Here is a 17,500-nt window from a genome sequence, read left to right on the forward strand (position 1 = left end):
AAGCTATTTTTAAGTTTTTCGTTTATATCTTTTTTATTATTGTTTCGATCTTTTTTCCGTGTTCGGCGCGATTGTGGGGCCCTCTGCTCTGCATCCGTTGACATTTCAATCTCCCGGATCGGCCTATCCGTTCGAGAGTTATCGGTCGAAAACCGAAAAATTTCTCACTTTTTTCATTATATTTTTCTGTTTTTTATTTTTAATTCGTTCATTTGTAATCTTATCTTGTTTTGCTCTTTGGCGCATTTGTAGGGCCCTCTGCCCTGCATCCATCGAGACATCTCACTCCCGGATCGGCGTCTCCGTTCCGGAGCTATTAATTTTTACAAACAGAATCTGTATCGATTATTCGCTATAAGAATCGGATCGCTCTTGAAAGTCTTCTTAAGCGATCCGAAACTCTAAATATTCGAAGTACATTTTTCAAAATTTTTTCTCCATTTCTTGTCGTAAAAATCTGAAAAAAATACCTCACTCAGTTCTCACTATTAAAATTATAATTCCACTTTTAACTTACTTATATCTCCCGTTTTTGTCTGTTTTTAAGCTATTTTAAGTTTTTCGTTTATATCTTTTTTATTATTGTTTCGATCTTTTTTCCGTGTTCGGCGCGATTGTGGGGCCCTCTGCTCTGCATCCGTTGACATTTCAATCTCCCGGATCGGCCTATCCGTTCGAGAGTTATCGGTCGAAAACCGAAAAATTTCTCACTTTTTTTCATTATATTTTTCTGTTTTTTATTTTTAATTCGTTCATTTGTAATCTTATCTTGTTTTGCTCTTTGGCGCATTTGTAGGGCCCTCTGCCCTGCATCCATCGAGACATCTCACTCCCGGATCGGCGTCTCCGTTCCGGAGCTATTAATTTTTACAAACAGAATCTGTATCGATTATTCGCTATAAGAATCGGATCGCTCTTGAAAGTCTTCTTAAGCGATCCGAAACTCTAAATATTCGAAGTACATTTTTCAAAATTTTTTCTCCATTTCTTGTCGTAAAAATCTGAAAAAAATACCTCACTCAGTTCTCACTATTAAAATTATAATTCCACTTTTAACTTACTTATATCTCCCGTTTTTGTCTGTTTTTAAGCTATTTTTAAGTTTTCGTTTATATCTTTTTTATTATTGTTTCGATCTTTTTCCGTGTTCGGCGCGATTGTGGGGCCCTCTGCTCTGCATCCGTTGACATTTCAATCTCCCGGATCGGCCTATCCGTTCGAGAGTTATCGGTCGAAAACCGAAAATTTCTCACTTTTTTTCATTATATTTTTCTGTTTTTTATTTTAATTCGTTCATTTTTAATCTTATCTTGTTTTGCTCTTTGGCGCATTTGTAGGGCCCTCTGCCCTGCATCCATCGAGACATCTCACTCCCGGATCGGCGTCTCCGTTCCGGAGCTATTAATTTTTATAAACAGAATCTGTATCGATTATTCGCTATAAGAATCGGATCGCTCTTGAAAGTCTTCTTAAGCGATCCGAAACTCTAAATATTCGAAGTACATTTTTCAAAATTTTTTCTCCATTTCTTGTCGTAAAAATCTGAAAAAAATACCTCACTCAGTTCTCACTATTAAAATTATAATTCCACTTTTAACTTACTTATATCTCCCGTTTTTGTCTGTTTTTAAGCTATTTTTAAGTTTTTCGTTTATATCTTTTTTATTATTGTTTCGATCTTTTTTCCGTGTTCGGCGCGATTGTGGGGCCCTCTGCTCTGCATCCGTTGACATTTCAATCTCCCGGATCGGCCTATCCGTTCGAGAGTTATCGGTCGAAAACCGAAAAATTTCTCACTTTTTTTCATTATATTTTTCTGTTTTTTATTTTTAATTCGTTCATTTGTAATCTTATCTTGTTTTGCTCTTTGGCGCATTTGTAGGGCCCTCTGCCCTGCATCCATCGAGACATCTCACTCCCGGATCGGCGTCTCCGTTCCGGAGCTATTAATTTTTACAAACAGAATCTGTATCGATTATTCGCTATAAGAATCGGATCGCTCTTGAAAGTCTTCTTAAGCGATCCGAAACTCTAAATATTCGAAGTACATTTTTCAAAATTTTTTCTCCATTTCTTGTCGTAAAAATCTGAAAAAAATACCTCACTCAGTTCTCACTATTAAAATTATAATTCCACTTTTAACTTACTTATATCTCCCGTTTTTGTCTGTTTTTAAGCTATTTTTAAGTTTTTCGTTTATATCTTTTTTATTATTGTTTCGATCTTTTTTCCGTGTTCGGCGCGATTGTGGGGCCCTCTGCTCTGCATCCGTTGACATTTCAATCTCCCGGATCGGCCTATCCGTTCGAGAGTTATCGGTCGAAAACCGAAAAATTTCTCACTTTTTTTCATTATATTTTTCTGTTTTTTATTTTTAATTCGTTCATTTGTAATCTTATCTTGTTTTGCTCTTTGGCGCATTTGTAGGGCCCTCTGCCCTGCATCCATCGAGACATCTCACTCCCGGATCGGCGTCTCCGTTCCGGAGCTATTAATTTTTACAAACAGAATCTGTATCGATTATTCGCTATAAGAATCGGATCGCTCTTGAAAGTCTTCTTAAGCGATCCGAAACTCTAAATATTCGAAGTACATTTTTCAAAATTTTTTCTCCATTTCTTGTCGTAAAAATCTGAAAAAAATACCTCACTCAGTTCTCACTATTAAAATTATAATTCCACTTTTAACTTACTTATATCTCCCGTTTTTGTCTGTTTTTAAGCTATTTTTAAGTTTTTCGTTTATATCTTTTTTATTATTGTTTCGATCTTTTTTCCGTGTTCGGCGCGATTGTGGGGCCCTCTGCTCTGCATCCGTTGACATTTCAATCTCCCGGATCGGCCTATCCGTTCGAGAGTTATCGGTCGAAAACCGAAAAATTTCTCACTTTTTTTCATTATATTTTTCTGTTTTTTATTTTTAATTCGTTCATTTGTAATCTTATCTTGTTTTGCTCTTTGGCGCATTTGTAGGGCCCTCTGCCCTGCATCCATCGAGACATCTCACTCCCGGATCGGCGTCTCCGTTCCGGAGCTATTAATTTTTACAAACAGAATCTGTATCGATTATTCGCTATAAGAATCGGATCGCTCTTGAAAGTCTTCTTAAGCGATCCGAAACTCTAAATATTCGAAGTACATTTTTCAAAATTTTTTCTCCATTTCTTGTCGTAAAAATCTGAAAAAAATACCTCACTCAGTTCTCACTATTAAAATTATAATTCCACTTTTAACTTACTTATATCTCCCGTTTTTGTCTGTTTTTAAGCTATTTTTAAGTTTTTCGTTTATATCTTTTTTATTATTGTTTCGATCTTTTTTCCGTGTTCGGCGCGATTGTGGGGCCCTCTGCTCTGCATCCGTTGACATTTCAATCTCCCGGATCGGCCTATCCGTTCGAGAGTTATCGGTCGAAAACCGAAAAATTTCTCACTTTTTTTCATTATATTTTTCTGTTTTTTATTTTTAATTCGTTCATTTGTAATCTTATCTTGTTTTGCTCTTTGGCGCATTTGTAGGGCCCTCTGCCCTGCATCCATCGAGACATCTCACTCCCGGATCGGCGTCTCCGTTCCGGAGCTATTAATTTTTACAAACAGAATCTGTATCGATTATTCGCTATAAGAATCGGATCGCTCTTGAAAGTCTTCTTAAGCGATCCGAAACTCTAAATATTCGAAGTACATTTTTCAAAATTTTTTCTCCATTTCTTGTCGTAAAAATCTGAAAAAAATACCTCACTCAGTTCTCACTTTTAAAATTATAATTCCACTTTTAACTTACTTATATCTCCCGTTTTTGTCTGTTTTTAAGCTATTTTTAAGTTTTTCGTTTATATCTTTTTTATTATTGTTTCGATCTTTTTTCCGTGTTCGGCGCGATTGTGGGGCCCTCTGCTCTGCATCCGTTGACATCTCAATCTCCCGGATCGGCCTATCCGTTCGAGAGTTATCGGTCGAAAACCGAAAAATTTCTCACTTTTTTTCATTATATTTTTCTGTTTTTTATTTTTAATTCGTTCATTTGTAATCTTATCTTGTTTTGCTCTTTGGCGCTTTTGTAGGGCCCTCTGCCCTGCATCCATCGAGACATCTCACTCCCGGATCGGCGTCTCCGTTCCGGAGCTATTAATTTTTACAAACAGAATCTGTATCGATTATTCGCTATAAGAATCGGATCGCTCTTGAAAGTCTTCTTAAGCGATCCGAAACTCTAAATATTCGAAGTACATTTTTCAAAATTTTTTCTCCATTTCTTGTCGTAAAAATCTGAAAAAAATACCTCACTCAGTTCTCACTATTAAAATTATAATTCCACTTTTAACTTACTTATATCTCCCGTTTTTGTCTGTTTTTAAGCTATTTTTAAGTTTTTCGTTTATATCTTTTTTATTATTGTTTCGATCTTTTTTCCGTGTTCGGCGCGATTGTGGGGCCCTCTGCTCTGCATCCGTTGACATTTCAATCTCCCGGATCGGCCTATCCGTTCGAGAGTTATCGGTCGAAAACCGAAAAATTGTGCCCTCCCACCCGCCCTGTAATATATATATAGAACAGGGAGGGTAAAAATCAACAAAAAATTTTTTATCGGCTTATCCGATAGCCCGGGCTCTGAGGATCAATAATGATGCCTTAGAGCCACCCTGGCCCAAGTACTTCCTGCGGGACGCCGCTTTAATCTGCAGCCTCAAGCAGTTATATGGACTCCGATATGGAGACAGCGTCGGACGCCTCGGTCCGGTTCGTCGACCATGACGATTCCGACTCGGACTCCGACTCGGCGAGACTCACTGCCGACCGCCGCGGCAACTCAAAGAATGGGCTCAGCCAAGCTAGGGCTGTACTAAAAAAGAAAGAGGAGGAAGACAGGGAGCTCGCCTTCGAACGTACCCTGCGCAGCCGAGCCTTTAAAAAGGCGCCGGCTGCGGCGCCGGTGGTCCACGAGCCGACCCCCACAATAAACATCGCAGACCCAGCCGACTTAAGCGCCGAGGAGCTCCGCGCGGAGGCTGGCCGAAATGCGGCCCAGATACGAGAGGTCGCTCTTAAATCCTCCAACTTGAAAGGAGGGTTTATTAAAAAGCTAAAGGACGCAGCGACCTCTCTGGAGGGTGTGGTCGAGGCCCTCGCCTCTCGGACGGAGGCCGAGGAGAGCAGGAGGCTCCGGGCGGATAACAACCGCCTGCACAGGGAGGTTGAAAACCTCAAGGCGGAGCTAAAGGCCCACCGCCGTGAGTACGCGGAGATGCGTACCACGGTGGCAGCGGCGACCGAGGCGGCCAACACCCCGCGAGGCGCTCCTTCGATAGAGGAGCTCAAGGACTTCATCGTCAGGTCGATCGGCGCGGCGATGAAGGACCAATTGGCGGGCCTGGAGGAGCGCCTCCCTGCGAGGATGCAGCGACCTCCCTCCGCGGCAGATAAACCGCAAGAGGTGACGCTGTCTCACGCGCCGGCGGCCCGTCAGCCGGCGATACCGAAAAAGGCCAGGAAAACGGCCCCACCAGTGGCACAATCGCCGACCGCAGGCCCTCCATGTGCGACGGTAAGCGCCCCGGTTGCACCGGCGACGTCCCAGACACCATCGAACAAGGAAACGTCCTGGTCCACGGTGGTGAAGAAGGGCAGGAAGGGGAGCAAGACCACCCCTTCCGCCGACGCTACGGCCGCAAAGGCGCCGCCGAAGACGCCCCAGCCAGCCAAATCGAAGCTGGCCACCCCTCGCTCGGCTGCAATCGTTCTCACGTTGCAGCCGGAAGCAGTAGGAAAGGGCGTCACCTACGCGCAGGTCCTGGAGAGAGCGGAGCAAAGTGTCAAGCTCCAGGACCTAGGAATCAGCGGTGGGCTGAAGGTGCGACGCACGGCGACCGGAGCCAGGGCTCTCGAGCTGCCGAAAGCCCAAGCGGAGCAGGCCGATAGGTTGGCGGCGAAGCTCCGCACAGTTCTCGACGGGGTCGCTGACGTAGTGCGCCCGGTCAAGAAGGCCGACCTGAAGGTGACGGGGCTCGACGACTCCGTCACCTTGGAGAAACTGGCCGCGGCGATCGCGCACGCCGGTGACTGCTCCTCCGAGGCGGTGAAGTGCGGAGTGATGCAGCGCGGACCCGGCTATATGGGGATGGTCCGCGTCACCTGCCCCCTCACGGCAGCGAAGAAGCTGGCCGCTGCCGGTCGCCTCCTCGTCGGGTGGAGCTCGGCCAAGGTGGCCGTCGTGGAGCAGCGCCCTATGCGCTGCTACAAGTGTATGGGCCTTGGCCATACACGGGCGCTCTGCCCGTCGAAGGCGGAGAGGGGAGGCCTGTGCTACCGCTGTGGCTCGGACGGCCACAAGTCAGCGGAATGCACGGCCAAGATGCGCTGCGCGGTCTGCGCGGAGGCTGGCAAGCCTTCAGGGCACCTGATGGGGGCCAGGGATTGCAACCCCCCCATCACGAAGGGTAAAACGGTCCAAGGAACCAGGACCGCCCCGCGCGAGGAAAGCCGCCAGGCTACGGAGGAAGCTCAGAAGAATCAAGTATGCCAGCACACCTGAGCTTCCTACAATCGAACGTGAACCACTCCGCCGGAGCGCAGGACCTTCTGCTGCAGTCCATGGCGGAGTGGCAGGTAGACCTGGCGGTGGCCTGCGAGCCCTACTTCGTCCCTCCCCTACCTCACTGGCTGGGGGACTCGGACGACACCGTGGCGGTTCTCACGAGGAGCGGAACGGGCCCCCCCCTCTCACTCATCGAGAGGGGCTCGGGCTACGTAGTGGTGGGGTGGGGGGAGTACGTCGTCGTCGGTACGTACTTCTCCCCTAACCGCAGCCTGGCTGAGTTCGAGACTTATCTCGGCTTAGTCAGAGCTGCGGTGGCCAGGCAGTCGCCGAAACCGATACTAGTTCTCGGCGACTTAAACGCAAAGTCGCGTGCCTGGGGCAACCCCGCCACGAACCCGCGAGGGAGGGCCGTCCAGGTGTGGGCCCTGCTCTCCGACCTGTCCCTTCTCAACAGGGGGCAGGTTCACACCTGCGTGCGACATCAGGGGGGTTCCGTGGTGGACGTTTCGTTCGCCACCCCTGTCGTTGCACGCAGAGTGGTCGACTGGAGAGTGGAGGAGGAGGTGGAGACTCTTTCGGATCACCGGTACATCCGATTCGAGATCTCCACCTCTCGCAGGCCGGTGGAACCCCAGAGGGTGCCGACTACGCTGCCGAGGTGGTCTCTCGGCCAGGTCGATCGAGAGCTGGTCAAGGAGGCCGCCATCGTGCAGCGGTGGGGTTCCGCGGGGAGGACGGAGGGCGCCAGCGCAGAGGAGCTGGCGGGCCGCATGCGCAGTTCGCTCAAGGAGGTCTGCGATGCGGCCATGCCTCGGACCCGGCGCAGGGTTCCGCGCCGGCACGTCTATTGGTGGTCGCCCGAAATCGCCGACCTTCGGGCGACGTGCTGCCGGGCGCGGAGGGCCTACGTCCGCTGTCGAAGGCGCAACGGCCTTGACACGGACCTGGAGGGACAGATGCTGGACGCTTATCGCCAGTTGAAAAAAGATCTGCAGCTGGCGATAAGCAAGGCCAAGGAGAAGGCCAGGGAGGAGCTTCTGGCGGGTCTCAATCGAGACCCGTGGGGGCGCCCGTACCGCGGCGTACGCGGAAAGTTCCGCACCCAAGGCGCCCCCGTCACTGAGACGCTGCCGCCGGAACTCCTCCTGCGCCTGGTCGGGGAACTCTTTCCCCATCCAGGCGAGCATGTCCCTCCGCAGATGGCCCCCCGCTCCGTGATCGAAGACGCAGTGGCTCCACCACTGATCACGGAGCGGGAGATGGAGATGGCCCTCGGCCGCTTGAGGGCCAAGAACACGGCGCCGGGTCCGGACGGGGTTCCAGGGCGTGTTCTGTGCGACGCCCTGGAATTCCTGGGTGCAAGGCTTCGGGAGCTGTTCGACGAGTGCCTGTGCAGCGGGCAGTTTCCGAAGCCTTGGAAGGAAGGAAAGTTGGTCCTGTTGCCGAAGGAAGGTCGGCCGATGGATTCCCCTTCGGCATACAGGCCAATAGTGCTGCTGAACGAGACGGGCAAACTCTTCGAGAAGGTCCTCGCAGCCCGTCTCGTTCAGCACCTCGAGGAGGTCGGTCCGGGTCTCTCAGAGGCTCAGTACGGGTTCAGGGCGGGCCGGTCGACGGTCGACGCCCTGGACGCCCTGAAGACTCGGACGACGGAAGCGGTGGCCCGGGGGCAAGTCGTCCTGGCGGTGTCGCTCGACGTGGCGAACGCCTTCAACAGTCTCCCTTTCGAGACGATACGGGAGGCACTCCGATACCATGGGGTGCCGACCTATCTCAGGAGGCTGCTGGAGGCGTACCTCCAGGACAGGGAGGTCCTCTGGGCGGGGGTCGATGGGAGGCTGGTCCGGCGTCGGGTAGGCTGCGGCGTTCCACAGGGGTCGGTTCTCGGCCCAATCCTGTGGAACGTCGGTTTCGACTGGCTCCTGCGAGCTCCCGTCCTTCCCGGGATGGGGGTGTTGTGCTACGCTGACGACACCCTCGTCACGGCGACTGGGCGGGACTTTCGGGAGGCGGCACGCCTCGCCGAGGTCGGAACGGCTCTCACCGTGGACCGTATGGGAATGCTGGGCTTGAGGGTCTCCATATCCAAAACGGAGGCCCTCCTGTTCCACGGTCCACGGCAAGGACCCCCACGAGGGGCGAGTATCACCGTCCGGGGGACGGTGATCAAGGTGCAGGCCCAGATGAAGTATCTGGGCCTCATCCTGGACGGTCGATGGAGCTTCGGGCAGCATTTTGTCCATCTCGGCCCGAGGCTCATCAACGCCGCCGCCGCTCTCGGCCGCCTCCTTCCGAATGTGGGGGGGCCGGGATCGCTATGCCGGCGTCTATATTCCGGTGTAGTGAGGTCGATGGCGCTGTACGGTGCCCCGATCTGGGTCGACGCCCTCACCGCTGACAACCGGGCCCTGCTGCGTAAGCCGCAGAGGGTCATAGCGGTGAGAGGCATCAGAGGGTACCGTACGGTGTCGTGGGCTGCGGCGACACTTCTCGCGGGCGATCCGCCCTGGGAGCTCCAGGCGGAGGTGCTCGCGGAAGTGTACCGGTTCCGGGTCGAGGCGAGGAACCGCGGCGACCGTCCAGGGTCGGCGGAGGTCGGGCGGATCAGGGCTCTAGCCCAGCGAGCCCTGATCGCCCGATGGCAGGAGGATCTGGGGTCACCCACGGCGGGCCTGGCGACAGTGGAGGCGATCCGGCCCCACTTGAGTCGCTGGGTCGAGAGAAAGAAGGGCACACTCACCTTCAGGATGACGCAGGTACTTACCGGGCACGGATGCTTCGGTAAGTACCTGCACGGGATAGCGCGGCGGGAGGTGTCACCCTCCTGCCACGAGTGTGGTGCGCCAGTCGACACGGCGCACCACACCCTGAGTGAGTGTGCTGCGTGGGGGCCCCAGAGGCACACCCTTGCGGCGACTATGGGCGGAGACCTCTCGCTGCCGAGCATCGTCAACGAAATGCTCGGTAGTGAGACGTGTTGGTCGGAGATGCGCTCCTTCTGCGAAAGCGTGATGTCGCAGAAGGAAGCCGCGGAGCGGGAGCGGGAAGAGGATGCCGCTGCAGACCCGCTCCGCCGAAGACGACCGGGGAGGAGGAAGAAGCGCTACGCGCACCTTCTCCCCCCGCCTCAGTAGGCGTCGCAGGGACTAGGGGGGGGTCTCAGTACCCCGAGAACCCCCTCTAGGTGTTGGAGGCCCGCATAGGCGGGCCGACCGTCAGGGCGTCACGGTAGCATGCGCAAGCGATCCCGTGGCGCCCGCCGAAAGACGGAGAGGGTACCGCTGGTTTTTTAGTGGGTAAACCCGGCGTACCTGGGCGCACTCGGCGTCCAGGGCTCCGGGGAGTCCCACACACCCCCCCACCTTCCATCACGTGGGGGAAGCGCGTAACGCGTTTTTCCAGCGAGAAAAAAAAAAAAAAAAAAAAAAAAAAAAAAAAAAAAAAAAAAAAAAAAAAAGGTTAGGTTAGGTTAGGTTAGGTTAGGTTAGGTTAGGTTAGGTTAGGTTAGGTTAGGTTAGGTTAGGTTAGGTTAGGTTAGGTTAGGTTAGGTTAGGTTAGGTTAGGTTAGGTTAGGTTAGGTTAGGTTAGGTTAGGTTAGGTTAGGTTAGGTTAGGTTAGGTTAGGTTAGGTTAGGTTAGGTTAGGTTAGGTTAGGTTAGGTTAGGTTAGGTTAGGTTAGGTTAGGTTAGGTTAGGTTAGGTTAGGTTAGGTTAGGTTAGGTTAGGTTAGGTTAGGTTAGGTTAGGTTAGGTTAGGTTAGGTTAGGTTAGGTTAGGTTAGGTTAGGTTAGGTTAGGTTAGGTTAGGTTAGGTTAGGTTAGGTTAGGTTAGGTTAGGTTAGGTTAGGTTAGGTTAGGTTAGGTTAGGTTAGGTTAGGTTAGGTTAGGTTAGGTTAGGTTAGGTTAGGTTAGGTTAGGTTAGGTTAGGTTAGGTTAGGTTAGGTTAGGTTAGGTTAGGTTAGGTTAGGTTAGGTTAGGTTAGGTTAGGTTAGGTTAGGTTAGGTTAGGTTAGGTTAGGTTAGGTTAGGTTAGGTTAGGTTAGGTTAGGTTAGGTTAGGTTAGGTTAGGTTAGGTTAGGTTAGGTTAGGTTAGGTTAGGTTAGGTTAGGTTAGGTTAGGTTAGGTTAGGTTAGGTTAGGTTAGGTTAGGTTAGGTTAGGTTAGGTTAGGTTAGGTTAGGTTAGGTTAGGTTAGGTTAGGTTAGGTTAGTTAGGTTAGGTTAGGTTAGGTTAGGTTAGGTTAGGTTAGGTTAGGTTAGGTTAGGTTAGGTTAGGTTAGGTTAGGTTAGGTTAGGTTAGGTTAGGTTAGGTTAGGTTAGGTTAGGTTAGGTTAGGTTAGGTTAGGTTAGGTTAGGTTAGGTTAGGTTAGGTTAGGTTAGGTTAGGTTAGGTTAGGTTAGGTTAGGTTAGGTTAGGTTAGGTTAGGTTAGGTTAGGTTAGGTTAGGTTAGGTTAGGTTAGGTTAGGTTAGGTTAGGTTAGGTTAGGTTAGGTTAGGTTAGGTTAGGTTAGGTTAGGTTAGGTTAGGTTAGGTTAGGTTAGGTTAGGTTAGGTTAGGTTAGGTTAGGTTAGGTTAGGTTAGGTTAGGTTAGGTTAGGTTAGGTTAGGTTAGGTTAGGTTAGGTTAGGTTAGGTTAGGTTAGGTTAGGTTAGGTTAGGTTAGGTTAGGTTAGGTTAGGTTAGGTTAGGTTAGGTTAGGTTAGGTTAGGTTAGGTTAGGTTAGGTTAGGTTAGGTTAGGTTAGGTTAGGTTAGGTTAGGTTAGGTTAGGTTAGGTTAGGTTAGGTTAGGTTAGGTTAGGTTAGGTTAGGTTAGGTTAGGTTAGGTTAGGTTAGGTTAGGTTAGGTTAGGTTAGGTTAGGTTAGGTTAGGTTAGGTTAGGTTAGGTTAGGTTAGGTTAGGTTAGGTTAGGTTAGGTTAGGTTAGGTTAGGTTAGGTTAGGTTAGGTTAGGTTAGGTTGGGGTACATGTCAGTCACCTCCTCGTGGTGTACCCTGGGCAACGGGGCCGGCTTGAGCTTGCTCGTCGGCCACGGCTAAGACTGGCGGGAGGGATGCCGCGGGGCTGCTCCTGGTACGTCCCTGATCGGCGTCAGGGCGGACCATGTGAGTGGCCTCGTTGGCTAGGAGGGAGTGGGAGGGCTCGCTACTCGAGCCTCCCAGGTGTTTTACACCGGCGGTTTGCGGCGGAGCCTACCATCTTATCCGCCGCAGGGCGTCAGCTTCGTTGACGCCCAGCCTCCAGTGGCGGACTCGGGGGAGTTCGCCACATTCCCGCGTGGAGGATGAGGAGGAAGGCGCGCAATAGGCGCGCTTTCCATGTATATTCAGCCGCCTTACGGCGGCTGCCGCTGGTGGGGTCGCGGTTGCATGCCCTTGGCGATCCCGTGACCTCACCACTCGGCGGCATGGTGGAAACCCGAGGATGGTTTTAGTGGGTAGGACAGGGCATTAGCATTTACTAGCGTGCCCTGGCACGGGGCATTAGTTCCCGGTTGAGTCCCACATACCCGTCCCGGTCCCCCGACCGGGCGGCATGCGTAAATGCATTTCCTCCTCGTTAAACAAAAGGTTAGGTTAGGTTAGGTTAGGTTAGGTTAGGTTAGGTTAGGTTAGGTTAGGTTAGGTTAGGTTAGGTTAGGTTAGGTTAGGTTAGGTTAGGTTAGGTTAGGTTAGGTTAGGTAGGTTAGGTTAGGTTAGGTTAGGTTAGGTTAGGTTAGGTTAGGTTAGGTTAGGTTAGGTTAGGTTAGGTTAGGTTAGGTTAGGTTAGGTTAGGTTAGGTTAGGTTAGGTTAGGTTAGGTTAGGTTAGGTTAGGTTAGGTTAGGTTAGGTTAGGTTAGGTTAGGTTAGGTTAGGTTAGGTTAGGTTAGGTTAGGTTAGGTGAGGTTAGGTTAGGTTAGGTTAGGTTAGGTTAGGTTAGGTTAGGTTAGGTTAGGTTAGGTTAGGTTAGGTTAGGTTAGGTTAGGTTAGGTTAGGTTAGGTTAGGTTAGGTTAGGTTAGGTTAGGTTAGGTTAGGTTAGGTTAGGTTAGGTTAGGTTAGGTTAGGTTAGGTTAGGTTAGGTTAGGTTAGGTTAGGTTAGGTTAGGTTAGGTTAGGTTAGGTTAGGTTAGGTTAGGTTAGGTTAGGTTAGGTTAGGTTAGGTTAGGTTAGGTTAGGTTAGGTTAGGTTAGGTTAGGTTAGGTTAGGTTAGGTTAGGTTAGGTTAGGTTAGGTTAGGTTAGGTTAGGTTAGGTTAGGTTAGGTTAGGTTAGGTTAGGTTAGGTTAGGTTAGGTTAGGTTACGTTAGGTTAGGTTAGGTTAGGTTAGGTTAGGTTAGGTTAGGTTAGGTTAGGTTAGGTTAGGTTAGGTTAGGTTAGGTTAGGTTAGGTTAGGTTAGGTTAGGTTAGGTTAGGTTAGGTTAGGTTAGGTTAGGTTAGGTTAGGTTAGGTTAGGTTAGGTTAGGTTAGGTTAGGTTAGGTTAGGTTAGGTTCGGTTAGGTTAGGTTAGGTTAGGTTAGGTTAGGTTAGGTTAGGTTAGGTTAGGTTAGGTTAGGTTAGGTTAGGTTAGGTTAGGTTAGGTTAGGTTAGGTTAGGTTAGGTTAGGTTAGGTTAGGTTAGGTTAGGTTAGGTTAGGTTAGGTTAGGTTAGGTTAGGTTAGGTTAGGTTAGGTTAGGTTAGGTTAGGTTAGGTTATGTTAGGTTAGGTTAGGTTAGGTTAGGTTAGGTTAGGTTAGGTTAGGTTAGGTTAGGTTAGGTTAGGTTAGGTTAGGTTAGGTTAGGTTAGGTTAGGTTAGGTTAGGTTAGGTTAGGTTAGGTTAGGTTAGGTTAGGTTAGGTTAGGTTAGGTTAGGTTAGGTTAGGTTAGGTTAGGTTAGGTTAGGTTAGGTTAGGTTAGGTTAGGTTAGGTTAGGTTAGGTTAGGTTAGGTTAGGTAGGTTAGGTTAGGTTAGGTTAGGTTAGGTTAGGTTAGGTTAGGTTAGGTTAGGTAGGTTAGGTTAGGTTAGGTTAGGGGTACATGTCAGTCACCTCCTCGTGGTGTACCCTGGGCAACGGGGCCGGCTTGAGCTTGCTCGTCGGCCACGGCTAAGACTGGCGGGAGGGATGCCGCGGGGCTGCTCCTGGTACGTCCCTGATCGGCGTCAGGGCGGACCATGTGAGTGGCCTCGTTGGCTAGGAGGGAGTGGGAGGGCTCGCTACTCGAGCCTCCCAGGTGTTTTACACCGGCGGTTTGCGGCGGAGCCTACCATCTTATCCGCCGCAGGGCGTCAGCTTCGTTGACGCCCAGCCTCCAGTGGCGGACTCGGGGGAGTTCGCCACATTCCCGCGTGGAGGATGAGGAGGAAGGCGCGCACTAGGCGCGCTTTCCATGTATATTCAGCCGCCTTACGGCGGCTGCCGCTGGTGGGGTCGCGGTTGCATGCCCTTGGCGATCCCGTGGCCTCACCACTCGGCGGCATGGTGGAAACCCGAGGATGGTTTTAGTGGGTAGGACAGGGCATTAGCACTAGCGTGCCCTGGCACGGGGCATTAGTTCCCGGTTGAGTCCCACATACCCGTCCCGGTCCCCCGACCGGGCGGCATGCGTAAATGCATTTCCTCCTCGTTAAACAAAAAAAAAAAAGGTTAGGTTAGGTTAGGTTAGGTTAGGTTAGGTTAGGTTAGGTTAGGTTAGGTTAGGTTAGGTTAGGTTAGGTTAGGTTAGGTTAGGTAGGTTAGGTTAGGTTAGGTTAGGTTAGGTTAGGTTAGGTTAGGTTAGGTTAGGTTAGGTTAGGTTAGGTTAGGTTAGGTTAGGTTAGGTTAGGTTAGGTTAGGTTAGGTTAGGTTAGGTTAGGTTAGGTTAGGTTAGGTTAGGTTAGGTTAGGTTAGGTTAGGTTAGGTTAGGTTAGGTTAGGTTAGGTTAGGTTAGGTTAGGTTAGGTTAGGTTAGGTTAGGTTAGGTTAGGTTAGGTTAGGTTAGGTTAGGTTAGGTTAGGTTAGGTTAGGTTAGGTTAGGTTAGGTTAGGTTAGGTTAGGTTAGGTTAGGTTAGGTTAGGTTAGGTTAGGTTAGGTTAGGTTAGGTTAGGTTAGGTTAGGTTAGGTAGGTTAGGTTAGGTTAGGTTAGGTTAGGTTAGGTTAGGTTAGGTTAGGTTAGGTTAGGTTAGGTTAGGTTAGGTAGGTTAGGTTAGGTTAGGTTAGGTTAGGTTAGGTTAGGTTAGGTTAGGTTAGGTTAGGTTAGGTTAGGTTAGGTTAGGTTAGGTTAGGTTAGGTTAGGTTAGGTTAGGTTAGGTTAGGTTAGTTAGGTTAGGTTAGGTTAGGTTAGGTTAGGTTAGGTTAGGTTAGGTTAGGTTAGGTTAGGTTAGGTTAGGTTAGGTTAGGTTAGGTTAGGTTAGGTTAGGTTAGGTTAGGTTAGGTTAGGTTAGGTTAGGTTAGGTTAGGTTAGGTTAGGTTAGGTTAGGTTAGGTTAGGTTAGGTTAGGTTAGGTTAGGTTAGGTTAGGTTAGGTTAGGTTAGGTTAGGTTAGGTTAGGTTAGGTTAGGTTAGGTTAGGTTAGGTTAGGTTAGGTTAGGTTAGGTTAGGTTAGGTTAGGTTAGGTTAGGTTAGGTTAGGTTAGGTTAGGTTAGGTTAGGTTAGGTTAGGTTAGGTTAGGTTAGGTTAGGTTAGGTTAGGTTAGGTTAGGTTAGGTTAGGTTAGGTTAGGTTAGGTTAGGTTAGGTTAGGTTAGGTTAGGTTAGGTTAGTTAGGTTAGGTTAGGTTAGGTTAGGTTAGGTTAGGTTAGGTTAGGTTAGGTTAGGTTAGGTTAGGTTAGGTTAGGTTAGGTTAGGTTAGGTTAGGTTAGGTTAGGTTAGGTTAGGTTAGGTTAGGTTAGGTTAGGTTAGGTTAGGTTAGGTTAGGTTAGGTTAGGTTAGGTTAGGTTAGGTTAGGTTAGGTTAGGTTAGGTTAGGTTAGGTTAGGTTAGGTTAGGTTAGGTTAGGTTAGGTTAGGTTAGGTTAGGTTAGGTTAGGTTAGGTTAGGTTAGGTTAGGTTAGGTTAGGTTAGGTTAGGTTAGGTTAGGTTAGGTTAGGTTAGGTTAGGTTAGGTTAGGTTAGGTTAGGTTAGGTTAGGTTAGGTTAGGTTAGGTTAGGTTAGGTTAGGTTAGGTTAGGTTAGGTTAGGTTAGGTTAGGTTAGGTTAGGTTAGGTTAGGTTAGGTTAGGTTAGGTTAGGTTAGGTTAGGTTAGGTAGGTTAGGTTAGGTTAGGTTAGGTTAGGTTAGGTTAGGTTAGGTTAGGTTAGGTTAGGTTAGGTTAGGTTAGGTTAGGTTAGGTTAGGTTAGGTTAGGTTAGGTTAGGTTAGGTTAGGTTAGGTTAGGTTAGGTTAGGTTAGGTTAGGTTAGGTTAGGTTAGGTTAGGTTAGGTTAGGTTAGGTTAGGTTAGGTTAGGTTAGGTTAGGTTAGGTTAGGTTAGGTTAGGTTAGGTTAGGTTAGGTTAGGTTAGGTTAGGTTAGGTTAGGTTAGGTTAGGTTAGGTTAGGTTAGGTTAGGTTAGGTAGGTTAGGTTAGGTTAGGTTAGGTTAGGTTAGGTTAGGTTAGGTTAGGTTAGGTTAGGTTAGGTTAGGTTAGGTTAGGTTAGGTTAGGTTAGGTCGCCCTCCTGTTCCACGGTCCACGGCAAGGACCCCCACGAGGGGCGAGTATCACCGTCCGGGGGACGGTGATCAAGGTGCAGGCCCAGATGAAGTATCTGGGCCTCATCCTGGACGGTCGATGGAGCTTCGGGCAGCATTTTGTCCATCTCGGCCCGAGGCTCATCAACGCCGCCGCCGCTCTCGGCCGCCTCCTTCCGAATGTGGGGGGGCCGGGATCGCTATGCCGGCGTCTATATTCCGGTGTAGTGAGGTCGATGGCGCTGTACGGTGCCCCGATCTGGGTCGACGCCCTCACCGCTGACAACCGGGCCCTGCTGCGTAAGCCGCAGAGGGTCATAGCGGTGAGAGGCATCAGAGGGTACCGTACGGTGTCGTGGGCTGCGGCGACACTTCTCGCGGGCGATCCGCCCTGGGAGCTCCAGGCGGAGGTGCTCGCGGAAGTGTACCGGTTCCGGGTCGAGGCGAGGAACCGCGGCGACCGTCCAGGGTCGGCGGAGGTCGGGCGGATCAGGGCTCTAGCCCAGCGAGCCCTGATCGCCCGATGGCAGGAGGATCTGGGGTCACCCACGGCGGGCCTGGCGACAGTGGAGGCGATCCGGCCCCACTTGAGTCGCTGGGTCGAGAGGAAGAAGGGCACACTCACCTTCAGGATGACGCAGGTACTTACCGGGCACGGATGCTTCGGTAAGTACCTGCACGGGATAGCGCGGCGGGAGGTGTCAACCTCCTGCCACGAGTGTGGTGCGCCAGTCGACACGGCGCACCACACCCTGAGTGAGTGTGCTGCGTGGGGGCCCCAGAGGCACACCCTTGCGGCGACTATGGGCGGAGACCTCTCGCTGCCGAGCATCGTCAACGAAATGCTCGGTAGTGAGACGTGTTGGTCGGAGATGCGCTCCTTCTGCGAAAGCGTGATGTCGCAGAAGGAAGCCGCGGAGCGGGAGCGGGAAGAGGATGCCGCTGCAGACCCGCTCCGCCGAAGACGACCGGGGAGGAGGAAGAAGCGCTACGCGCACCTTCTCCCCCCGCCTCAATAGGCGTCGCAGGGACTAGGGGGGGTCTCAGTACCCCGAGAACCCCCTCTAGGTGTTGGAGGCCCGCATAGGCGGGCCGACCGTCAGGGCGTCACGGTAGCATGCGCAAGCGATCCCGTGGCGCCCGCCGAAAGACGGAGAGGGTACCGCTGGTTTTTTAGTGGGTAAACCCGGCGTACCTGGGCGCACTCGGCGTCCAGGGCTCCGGGGAGTCCCACACACCCCCCCACCTTCCATCACGTGGGGGAAGCGCGTAACGCGTTTTTCCAGCGAGAAAAAAAAAAAAAAAAAAAAAAAAAAAAAAAAAAAAGGTAGGTTAGGTTAGTTAGGTTAGGTTAGGTTAGGTAGTAGGTTAGGTTAGGTTAGGTTAGGTTAGGT

At 50.2% G+C, this 17,500-nt stretch overlaps 1 protein-coding gene across 1 annotated transcript; it reads left to right on the top strand.

The window, feature by feature from the left end:
• Nucleotides 1–4,709: 4,709 nt before the first annotated feature.
• On the top strand, nucleotides 4,710–6,435 carry LOC125076748 (translation initiation factor IF-2-like; the record flags this gene model as incomplete). The annotated part of the gene is made up of 1 exon (XM_047688507.1): nucleotides 4,710–6,435. A coding segment is annotated over exon 1 (1,726 nt), but the record flags the coding sequence as incomplete, so codon positions are not given.
• Between the last annotated feature and the right edge of the window lie 11,065 nt (nucleotides 6,436–17,500).

The sequence above is a fragment of the Vanessa atalanta genome, unplaced genomic scaffold (assembly GCF_905147765.1).
Source record: "Vanessa atalanta unplaced genomic scaffold, ilVanAtal1.2, whole genome shotgun sequence".
Lineage (NCBI taxonomy): Eukaryota > Metazoa > Arthropoda > Insecta > Lepidoptera > Nymphalidae > Vanessa > Vanessa atalanta.